The sequence below is a fragment of the Leptinotarsa decemlineata genome, unplaced genomic scaffold (assembly GCF_025532065.1).
Source record: "Leptinotarsa decemlineata unplaced genomic scaffold, Ldec_3_MD MMD2_tig00001719_RagTag_RagTag, whole genome shotgun sequence".
Lineage (NCBI taxonomy): Eukaryota > Metazoa > Arthropoda > Insecta > Coleoptera > Chrysomelidae > Leptinotarsa > Leptinotarsa decemlineata.
The window spans coordinates 7590771-7603088 of record NW_027412569.1 but is presented as its reverse complement, the minus strand read 5'-3'; the positions used below and the strand labels follow the sequence as shown (position 1 = coordinate 7603088).

At 35.5% G+C, this 12318-nt stretch overlaps 1 protein-coding gene across 1 annotated transcript; it reads right to left on the bottom strand.

The window, feature by feature from the left end:
* Positions 1-380: 380 nt before the first annotated feature.
* LOC141482710 (uncharacterized) lies at positions 381-4439 on the bottom strand. Its single transcript, XM_074176397.1, has 5 exons — positions 4088-4439; positions 3277-3494; positions 2317-2388; positions 2203-2256; positions 381-2152 (listed from the first exon to the last, which is right to left on the bottom strand). Exons 2-5 carry the CDS (start codon positions 3361-3363, stop codon positions 2009-2011), a joined length of 357 nt encoding a protein of 118 aa, XP_074032498.1. The 5' UTR covers positions 3364-3494; positions 4088-4439; the 3' UTR covers positions 381-2008.
* Between the last annotated feature and the right edge of the window lie 7879 nt (positions 4440-12318).

The window sequence follows — 12318 nt, the reverse complement described above, 5'->3', positions numbered from 1 at the left end:
CAATTACCAAAACATCAATAATGAAGGTGTGTACTTTTCACAAACATCTTTTTTGCAGCGGATAATTTTTCTCCAGCGGATAATTGTTCTCCATCTATAGAAGGCGTATTTCATCTCTCGTTATCATGGCATCTCAAGTATTTATCGATTTTTTTCGCTGAGGATAACCTAAAAAAAGTTATCTCATATTGTTACCATTGTTTTTAGCATATACTTGACTTGGATCACCTATTAGTCACAAGAGATACCTTCTCAATTGTTCCATGAATTTTTTGGCAAAATGGAGATATTTTATTCAAGTTTACACAATTAACTGAAATTTAAAATAAATATTTCGTTAAAGTACAATATTATTTGTGATTTTTACTTGATCACGAATGTTTTACAAGGAATAATTTTGAAATTCGTTACATGTTTTTTCATGTAAATTTTATAATAAAATAAGAGAATAGAAATTATTTTCAATGATATTGTTTTGAACTTCCTAATGAAAATGAAAACTTCTTGAGAGGTTCAATCATCTTGACGATTCACCGATTAGTCATCGTTGAATCGTCAAGATGAATAAACCTCCGAAGAAGCCAGTCACTCGTACTGGCGAAACGTTAGGATGCAGTTCCATACTACGACGCGACGGTCTTGAAACTCGAACGAAGAGAGTAACACTGAAAACCTTGGCCGCGAAAGCCTTAATCAATTAATTATACATATGACGTGTTCAACGTTTCCTTCTTTTACAAAAAAGTGAGTCTGTTACCCACATTGACGAGATATCAAAACAATCGTATTCAGTTGAAGGATCTTTCTAGACATTGGCAATCATTTTTTAACTGTCTATTCGCTGGAATAGCGAAAAAGTATTCTTCAGAGATTACATATTATAGTTTTATTCCAGCGCTTCTTTAAAGGTTCAGGTTCCAGAGATTTGAGACCTGTAATCTCTATGGAGAGTCAGCGACGCAGTTTCCTATTGATTCGACATTTCCTTTAATCCAATCCAGAGTGAAAGTGTTATTCCGAGAGACTCTGCTAGAAAACAGTAGCCTTTTAATACTAGTATCGATGTGAATTATGATTTCTTCTAGAATAACTAGCAGTGCTTGTCTACTAGCAGTATGGATATGTACGATTTTACCAGTTATATTTTTTCTGATTATTTTTTGAGCTGCTAAGGTTATGTCATGTGAAGTCGTTTCGAAGTATAGTGGCTAAATTTCCCTGGGGCTATTCGATATTCAGGTTCAGAGATGGTGGGTAAACTCCACACTCCGAGCCTCCTTCATTAACTTTTGATCTATGGGTGTAGATATCGCCAACATCATGTTTGGATCTGCCCCATTTTTGTGAATGATTATTTTTTGGGGTTCGTTGAAAACGAAAAATAAAAACTATAATGATAATGAAAACAACTGTTCGATTATTTCGAAAATCTATAAATACTACTGTTTCCATCCAGTACAATCAGAACATTTCATTAGCAAATCATTGAAACTACTTAATATTTTCAATGACTTTATTTAGATACGAATAATACAAAGTGTTGAAGGAATACAAACTAAAAAAAAATACCTCAAGAAAACAAAACTTCAATTACAAATTCCATAGGAAATATTCTCACTTTTCATTTTTTTTAGTATTAATATTTTGTATAAATACTTTGAGTTTCAACCAGTCTTTATTGTCAAACACTCCAGGGTATTTAGTTCTCACTGCCTCACATTCGGTCTTTTTTGGTGGAATTTTTTTTCTGATATGTTCATGGAAATATTCTGAGGCATTTTTTTTTGATCCTCAGTCCACTTTATCAAAATTCTTTTCTTTTGTCTTTTGGTATCTGGGATCTTGAAATTATCAATTCCCTCTGCTTTATTATGTAAAAACAGTTCATTTTCCATTATAACTTCCTCATCTGATTTCTCTTCATCAGTGTCCTCATTCTTTGTGATATCGAGAAGATCTTCATCAAAATTGATTTCAATTTCATCAGGCGTTTTTCCCTTATATTGTTTTAAATTTTCATTTTCGAGCAACAAAAGGAGCTTAGAAATTTTTGCAGTTTGATAAACATCATCTGGAAATCTGTATGAGTTTTTATGAACACCGATGGTGAATACGTTTGATCCGCATCAGAGTCGTCAAAAGGAGAATAATTCTAAAAAAAAATAGTTTTTTTTGTTCATCAACACGTAATAGGGAAATTACCTCTTTGTCATTTAGAAGCGCTTCGCAATATTTTGATAGCCCGGGCTCCGGAATCTGAAATAATCAACTCACTGAAATAATTCAATACTATTATTATCCTGAAACTCATATTACCATATCACATTCATGCGTCAATTCAACAATTTCTGTGTCTTTTTTATATGTTATGGAAGCTGGTGAATCAACCTGAAACAATGTTTCTCGTTATTTTTTACTGCAGATTTTGATGACCTTAGCCTTAGCAAAATCTGTACTGATATGGAAGTAATGGAATTTATACGAGGGTAGATGAGCAGATATCTGAATCTAACAAAAATTGGTTTGTTGGTTCGAACTACTATTGCCTTAATTGCTCAAGTTTGTTGAAACCGACAACAAATGAAAATCTAACCAAAAATCGATGTAAGCGATTCTGATGCGGAAATTTTAGTTGGTCAAAGAAAAATTGGTGTGGATTGAATGAATTGAAAAAAAATCAGCTACGAAAATTAACAATCAGAAACTGAAATATCAGAACTCAATAAAACTAGAAAAAGCTCGTTTATTTGTCTTACTATTGAGTTTCACGGTTTCCACACTGGGTTGGCTGAAATTGTTGTTTTACAGGATGAAGGCCCCTTCTTTGAACCAACAACCCTATTTATGGATAACCTCAGTGTTCACAAAGTTCATTGAATATAAATTAAATGATATATTTTGACGTTCTAAAACCTCAATATATCCTAATGAGAACATTGACACTAATGTCTAAATAATTAACGATTTTCTTCCCCTTCTCGGACAAATGCCTAGCATTATAATGATAATGAATGGAACAAGTAAAAAATTATACTAGAATCCAATATTTAATTATCATCAAGTAGTAGTTATCACACCACTGTCTTTATAAATCCAGAAACTTGAATTTGTATTCGAAAAATAATGTATGGTAGAGTGGCACCCAGAGTTTCAATGAGAAAAGAAAGCAATAACTCATAATTTCTGGAAAAAAATCAATATCCATCATTCATTTTCAACTACTCAGATTGAAGAGACTAGGTGTGATGCTCTGTATAGTCGGATATTATAATTTACCTTTTCTTCATCATATTTGGCTGAAGAAATAATGACATTGCTTATAATATTTATTTTTTTCACTGGAGTCAGTGCCACATTACACATTTTATTGATGAATATGTTTTGATGGTGAACCTACAAATAAGATTCAGTTTATGTAAGATGAATTAGAGCAGTTATATTTACCTGAGTAGGAACCAATGACATAATCCTGTCTGTTCTCTTGGAATACATTTCTGGAATAACAGACTGAAATAGAAATAGAAGAATCATCGCCATGAATAGAAATGCGAATTTTATACTTCCTTCCCTCTTTAACTTCTCAACAGGATAAACAATCAAGATCAAAGAGACTTCATTTCAATATCAAGAAAGCATAGACTATATTAAAAAATAGTGAGATTTTCACTAACCGCTTACAAAACAGCGACACATGTTTCATTATGCACCATGTATAGTGGAACACGTGTCATTGTTTTGTAAACGGTTCGCGAAAATCTCACAGAAAAGTATTTCTTAATATAGTTATGACGGATTTTCATCAGGTATCGGCCAATTCCATCGTTTATTTAAAGGAAAGACTTTCAAATGAAACTTTTTTTATTTTCATAACTCAACTGAAATTATAAATATAATAAAGAAATATATTCATTGGGAACTTCGATGCATTTGAAAGATGATTTCAAAGTTTCACATAATGGAAAATTGTTTCATTAGGATCAAGGCAAACTCTAATTTGAAAGTGTGGAATCAGAAAAATTTATTAATTTTATATATTTCTCTATCGGAACTTCAGTAGACGAATCTACAAGAATTTTGAGCCACTTACCTACATAAACTTCCTAACACTACGACTTCACAATGACACTGATCATTGCATTCACGAAGTTTCATGTTGCCAAATTTAGGGACGCACTAAAGTGCTCTAAGTGGAAGAAATATACTTTATATACGAAAAGTTTCATCACAGAAAGCGCCCCCAATAATATTATTGTTGAACTAATTGAATATTTTAACTTTAACCGGCCGTATGATGTTGCGTCCTTCAAGTGAATTTTCTAACGCGCACAATAGCTTTGTTTGACTTTTGAACTGTTATCTTTTCATATACATCGATAGCTCTTGGAGTCAAGATTTTTTTCTTAGATTGACAAGAACCAGTCACAGCCACTACCTGTGTTTGCTCGACTACCTGTTTTGGTCTTATTACCTGAGCTGCCTCTCCTGTCTCTGTTATTGTACCTGTATTGTCATGTACCGAGTTTTGCCTCTGAAGTTGAGCCGTCTGATTGCTTGTGCGAAGTGATAAAACGGATCTCCATGTTGATGGTAATCTTTGCGCATCATCCCTCTTGTTCATATGTTCATATGAACAAGAGGGATGATGAACTTCAGAGGCAAAACTCGGTACATGACAATACAGGTACAATAACAGAGACAGGAGAGGCAGCTCAGGTAATAAGACCAAAACAGGTAGTCGAGCAAACACAGGTATATATATATATATATATATACATATATATATATATATATATATATATATATATATATATATATATATATGTATATATATATACATAAATCAAAAATGAAACAATTAGTGGACACAACACTCCAAAAGTGGGGCAAACCGCGGACACGTGTTTCTGGCTATTGGCCTCATCAGCGCGGTGTAGCCAAGTGTAAAGATGGGCAACACTTGTTTGCCGAAAGCAGGAAATAACACATATGCACGGAGTCAACAACAGAAGCCAACCGCACATTTGTGGTTCCAGTTAGAAGACCTAGAATTCCCAGGCTACATCTAACATGACCACGTAGGCAGCTATAGCTACCTGCGTGACATCTGATGAGGCCAATAGCCAGAAACACGTGTCCGCGGTTTGCCCCACTTTTGGAGTGTTGTGTCCACTAATTGTTTCATTTTTGATTTCTATATCATACCCACTCGATAAAATCTCTCTTTGTATTTATATCCTGGACCCGGATGTCACGCAGGTAGCTATAGCTGCCTACGTGGTCATGTTAGATGTAGCCTGGGAATTCTAGGTCTTCTAACTGGAACCACAAATGTGCGGTTGGCTTCTGTTGTTGACTCCGTGCATATGTGTTATTTCCTGCTTTCGGCAAACAAGTGTTGCCCATCTTTACACTTGGCTACACCGCGCTGATGAGGCCAATAGCCAGAAACACGTGTCCGCGGTTTGCCCCACTTTTGGAGTGTTGTGTCCACTAATTGTTTCATTTTTGATTTTTATATCATACCCACTCGATAAAATCTCTCTTTATATATATATATATATATATATATATATATATATATATATATATATATATATATATATATATATATATATATATATATATATATATATATATATATATATATATATATAATGGACCAAGGATAGTACCCTGGGGTATTCCATATATAATTTCTTTAGGCGTGCTACGTGCTGTCCAATTCTCACTATTTGTTTCCTATTGCTCAAGTAACTTTCGAATAATTTGAGTGTTGTTCCCCGTATTCCTGTATTCTTCAAAACCTGCAACATCATTTTGATGATCTACCGTGTCGAAAGCCTTGGCCAAATCCAGGAACACGCAAAGACTAGGTTTACTTTCATCTAGTAACTTATGACCCTCATGTCCGGGTACCCAAGCTGGAGTGACCCTATTTTGGGTACCCAGCTTTTTGAGTACGTTCAGACAGTTTCCCACCAGTCTTGAAAAGACTTGAAATGAGCTTGGCGCCCTAATTGCCGCCTGGATGTCGAAAAATTTGATCACGTACATATTCATCCAGAAATGGGCCTCATCGATGAAGATGATTTTTTTATGAAAAATAGGGCTAGTTGTCAACTGCTCCACAACACATGCCGAACACATGCCGTTGTCTATGGTCGTTTACCTCCAATTCCTGGGTTAGTTGAATTTTGTACGCTTGCAGACCAAAAAACCCAACGCAAAATTTGCCAAGTCGTGGTCTACAAAAAGCCAATTTCTTGTGATCAACGTGAAATCGACTGCCTTGGGTTCTCCTGCACATTCTCATAGACAAAGAGAATTCAAAGCAGGTAACAAGTATATTTTGCATAGCTATGTGGTTGCCATTGCCAAGACGAGAGGTTTAAAACGGAAATATGATCCTAACACTGAATTTTATGGAAACACCACGTATTTGAATTCTCCAGACTATCGAATGAAATATCCGGACAAATTCAACGGAACAACTGAGCGTCAGATTAGGAATTCGTCGACAGAGGTCAAATCTGGTCGACCATGAGGCCACCATTCACGTATCATGAATTTCAACGGAACGAGGCAACGAACTCTAATTGGCGATTCGTTCATTAAAACAAATGAACGAAACAGATGCAGAAGTGCACCTCTTGACACCGTCACCTCGCGCGAACCGTAATTACTAGACAAAAAAAGACTCGTATCTACTCCTCGGCAATTAAAAGGGCGGTTGCATACTGAATATGGGAATGGTTGTCCAAGTAGTAATTGCTAGACACTAAAAATTAATGACGGGAAGCGGGCACGAAACGTGCGCAATTGAATGTGACCATTCAGTGCAGTCTTTCTCCGAATGCAGCGGATGCACATAAGATTTAATGCAGCGCCATATTTTCGCTTTTGTGTATCTGAAAGGACTACTTACAGGAGATATTTCAGCGAGTATTTCATAAGCGCGGATGCGAGCTTTTTCACCGTTTTCAGCAGTAGATACTCGCATAAGTTACAGATGTTTTCCTCGACTCGAGATAAAGGGAACGTTTCAAAGGAGTTCAGTTCATTTTGCAGTTAGTTTGCTTGAAAGGGGATGGAGTTTATATATATAGAGATAAAACTGTTCATGAGGCCGTTCATGGGGCAATGAATGAAGTTATTATTCATACTATGATTGTGGATATTATATAAACGTTTTATCTTTCTCTGTCATACAAAATATATTGTGGAAGCTGAACTTGTCAGATTTGATGACTGCTTTGATAAATTATACCTAATCAGTGCTACATATAATATATCAATTTGCTTGAAGGTGATTGACAATGTTTCATGATGAATTTTATTAGTTCAGATTTGAAATCCATGAAAAAACCAATTAAAAAAATAAAAAATTGAAAAAAGAATAGGTGAAAATGACAATTATATTCAGGAAAAAACAAAAACTGAAATAAAATAACAGTGAAATAGAATACAAGTGAGAATAGAACAAAAAAAAAAATAATAAAAAAAAATATTATATCAATTTAATTGAAGGTGATTGACAGTGTTTTTTGATGAATTTTATCACAGTTCGGATTTGAAATCCCTGAAAGAACCAATGAAAAACAATCAAAAATTGAAAAAAGAATAGCTGAAAATGACAATTATATTCAGGAATAAACAAACACTGAAATAAAATAACAATGAAATATAATACAAGTAAAAATAGAACAAACAAAATATAATAATAAAAAAAAAATTCATTATTTAGTACAAAAACTGGAATATGACAATAACATTTGTTGAACTTTTATAACGTGATCTAATTGAGTATACTGATAAAAAGAGTTTCAGGAAGCGTTTTTTTTTAAATTATTCAATGATATTATGGGGGTCAAAGAAGACGCAAGTCTTCTTTGTAAGTGCAAGTCTTCGCGTTGTACACGAATTACCATCACAACTTCTCATTGTGTTTTTCATAATTTGTTACACATATTCGTTAATTAATTCCATGAAGCGAAGTGCTGCTTCCGAGTTATCGAGTGTGAAAATCTAAACAGCTCTAACGTATTTCTCTCGTTGCTCGATTTTTATCATTTCAATCCGTTACTCTGGCACTAAAAATTATACGGTTCGTTGGCGTAATGAAATCTATTTTAACACTCATAAATCGGAATAATCTAGCACCGTATGTGGACGAGGATACAGGTGGTAAAGGATAGGATCTGTACTACAAACGGAAGTTTACTTGACAATTCGTTTAAAGAGTAATTAAACCTTCGCTACGTTGAAGAAATTCTTGGTATTTTTCAAAAATAAACAATCGATGGTTAGAAAGACCATACCGGCCTGTACTTGTTGCATACTTGTTACTTTATGGTTCACAACACTTCTAACATACAACTTGTCAAATCTACGAAGCGACTTGTCACATATCAGAGAACACGGTAGGATAGAAAAGGATGAAACCTACCGTGCGACTTTGTGCGCCTATTTGGGTTTCAAAGTGGTTTGAGAGTAAAGTTTCCGCCGCAAGGAGCAATGAGACGTTATGGTTTATTAATCGATGGTCAATTATCAGTTCAGTATGATAATATGGTATTTACGTAATTAAATTTAAATGAGTTTGTTCTTCAGCAGTCTGTATTGCACTTCATTTCGGGTTCATTAAGGAAAGTTAGAAAGACTTATTTTACAAAAGTAATTTATTAGGGTTGAAGATTTAATTTCAAAATGAAAATTTCTTCGAAAACATTCTATTTATTGAGATGAATGAATCCAAAAATGAATCCAAACGTTCATTTGAAGTTATGATAAAAAAATTACAAATGTCCCACTCCAGACAGATCGGAATCGCTTTTAGTGTTATTACTATTCTCACTGGTAGATTGTCGCTGTCACCTTGAACATTTATAATCATTTTGTCTATTGCTGAATGAAGAGCAAGTTCCTTCGAAGCATAAACTTCTTCGAAACGTTTAACGTGTTGGCAACGTTTTATCCACTGCTCTTGGGGAAACGGAGTAAAGAATCCATCATATAAACTTATAACAATTTTGAAATTGAAGTCCACATTTTTATCAGCCACAATATCATTTCAGTGATGCCCATTCTAATTCTATTGGGTTCAAATCTGGATGAAATTTGTTCAAACTGCATACACCTGACTGATAAATCAGGAAAGGAGTCTTATTTCGTGTAAAAAAAAAATATTTTTAAATTGCAAAGCGATTTCGGCTGTTACGCCATCATCAGTGCGATACCTGCAAGTAAGTAATATTCAATGATATTTATTCTGATTTTAGATTGAACTTTGAATTCTTCCAATATTGTATTAATTAATTTAATTTTTAATAATTTAATTAATTTAATATTGTTACACAACAACCCCCTTTGCCTGAATACGCAAGTACAATTAAATAGATCATATATTCCTTTACATAGACGATTAAATTAATAATTTCAAAAATTAACATTTCTCAAAGTTCCAATTGGATGTTTCTTTGTTGGTGTACCTTAAGACATCAGGATCTTCTTGTATATTGGCGTTGAATTTGGTCATTATCACGCTTTGGTCAAAGACGAAACGGACTGGTTTAAGTTAGACGATAGTCGTGTCACGAAGTGTTCTGGCGATGCATTGAATTTATTGGAGCCTCTGGATACACCCTACATTTTGTTTTATAAAAGAGAGGACATTGTTAGATCAAGATCTTCAGATGATGTGGTGCTGCAGGTTTTTCCGGGTTTTTCTGCAGCTGAAAAAGCAAATGCGCCACTGGAATCAATGAAGTTGCCCCGGAGCGCCAATTAATTTTTATTGTTGTTTCTATTTTATTTTCATCGTTGTTTTAATACAATTTTATCATTTAATATGAATTTGGAATTGATCTAAAATTGAAATAAATATCATTGAATAATACTTACTTGGCAGGTATCGCACTGATGATGGCGTAACAGCCGAAAGCGCTTTGCAATTTGAAAATATTTTTTTTTACACGAAATACGACTCCTTTCTTGATTCAAATCTGTATGACAAGGATGCGATTTGAGTACAGTATGTCCATGATTTTCCATAATTCTTTTAATTTCATACAACTTGAATCGTTGCTTATGGATTTTAATAATGGAATAGAGATTAATTTTCAGCATATCATCCGTGAAATGAATGCTCCGTTGTCTTAACCATTCTCTCATATCATTTCATATGGGGATTAGCAAATCTTGCAACCACTGTTTGCAACTGTCAAAATTCATTTTGCTATGATTAGATTAGAATGTCGGGGAGCTAGCCCATGGCTTGACGCACTGCGACCTTTTCAGGTCTATTGTGATGCTCCTTGGTTGTTAGAGTCCATTGTCTAGCTTGATCTCTTTGATGAGATTCCATTGTCTTGACATTGACCCCTTCATATAGCTGGCAGCCTTTGTGTCTTTTACCCGCATCTTTTACCCGAATTTTTGACAAACTCATTTTTTCCTTCTGCATTTGAAATTATGAGTCTCTGCTCTTTTGAAATTGGTGCAAGCAACGCTTCATTCAAACCATCATTTCAACTCCTCTTCTATATATGTGGAGCATGGATATATATGCTCCATCCATGTAAATTATTGTTCGTCCTTCTTCACGATATATTTTCATGTCTGTGAGAAAATTTCTCCGCAACTGCTGAATCACCGGTTTTTCTATGAGCAATTTTCTATTTTTTTTAGTTTTCCTCCATCTAAACCCTATTTATTCCATCACTTCCCTCAGAGACTTATAAGACCCCTCTTAACCATTTTTGTCAACGATTTTTTATGTATGCGGCGTAAGGTGATTCTTTTTCTCAGTTATGTAATAATTAATTATATATCGACGACGAAGTCCCTTGTCGAAATCATCAAAATCTGATTTTGACACCTTTCTGTCTTTGATATCAGGCTTGAAAAAGCCATTCCACGAGCAATTTTTTTAATACTATCCAAACTTACACCCGCCACTTTTACACAACGCTCTTGAACTCTTTCCAGGTACATGCTTAGTCCATATTCAGCTTCTTTTTCTCAGAGCACAAACTTTTGTCGCGAACTATACTTCACCGAAGTGGACACTACAAGCTTGTCGTTGACACTGAGCTCCTATCACCTTAAAGGGTTCTCCACCAAGAGCATCTGAGGGGAGCTCCCAAGCCGAGACTTTGGAGTCGCTTCCTAGATTTGATAAGCCCTACATGTGCTAGGAATAGCACATTGAAATGTAAGACTTCGTTAGTATTCAGCTTGGACAAGTTACGACTTGGAGGAGTTAATCAGGTTTTCAAAATCTGAAGCCCTATCGATGCTTCGGGGGATAGGGCCTGACCAGCGCACATTACGGTGAGAAAAAATAATAATAATAATAAGACCTTGGCTTATCAAAGCGCCTGACCTTTGCTTTTCTCAGGTCGAGTGGGCTGAAGTCGGAAACTGAGGGGTTCATGATGGCTTGCCAGGATGGTGCCTTCAACACCTTAGTCTACCGCAGTCGCGTGATGGGTATAGAGGTTCCTGACACAAGGTGCAGGGCCTGCTGCGAGGCGCCCGAGACCCTAATACACTTTACGGTATTGACGAGACACCGGTGTTGCCCTACGCTCTGGGGGATGTTGAATCCGTTGTGGGGAACAAGAAGTGCTGAATTTATTGGAACTATTCGTTCCTCACCCTCAGGCTCATACAAGCTAATAAGCCTGATGTGGTCCTTCTCGACCACCAGAACAAAACGGTATTTGTCGTGGAGTTTTCACGTCCTGGCGAGACGAATATCGTCAGAAAAGAGGGGGAAAAACAAATAAAATATCGAGATTTTCTCTTCGAACTCCGCAGACTCTATCCAGATCACTCTGTCAAGATGGCTGTTCTGATTATTGGAGTCCTTGGTGGAATCATGTCCTCTACTTTCGAATCTTAAAAACATACCGGCTTGCCGCACTGAGGCAGAAATCTCAGCCGCACAGATGCAGAAGGCTGTCATTCTTGGCTCACTGCGCTTGCTCAGGGCACATGATTCTCGGACCCAATGATCACTTATCCCACGCACCCTCCCGAATGAATCGGGGCTCCGGGGGATAGGGCCTGACCAGCGCACACTACGGTGGAAAAAAATTGATAAATAATAATAATAATTTATTTGCAGTTTCAAAATACAACCAACTTTTCATAATTTACAGTATTGCAAACAAAACTGAGCAGTCATTTAGTTTCTAGTAAACCTGTCCATGGCAGCTTATTGAGAGCAGGAAACAATAACTATACGAATGTCGCTGGGGTATTCAACAAATAAAAAAAATAATATAAATGATGAAACGAATTTCAGAGGTTATG

Coding starts and splice junctions, on each gene's coding strand:
- LOC141482710 (XM_074176397.1), bottom strand. CDS start 3,363: ATGTGTAATGTGGCACTGACTCCAGTGAAAAAAATAAATATTATAAGC. Junction 2,389..3,276: donor CCAAATATGATGAAGAAAAG/GTAAATTATAAT, acceptor ACATTGTTTCAG/GTTGATTCACCAGCTTCCAT. Junction 2,257..2,316: donor TGACGCATGAATGTGATATG/GTAATATGAGTT, acceptor TGATTATTTCAG/ATTCCGGAGCCCGGGCTATC.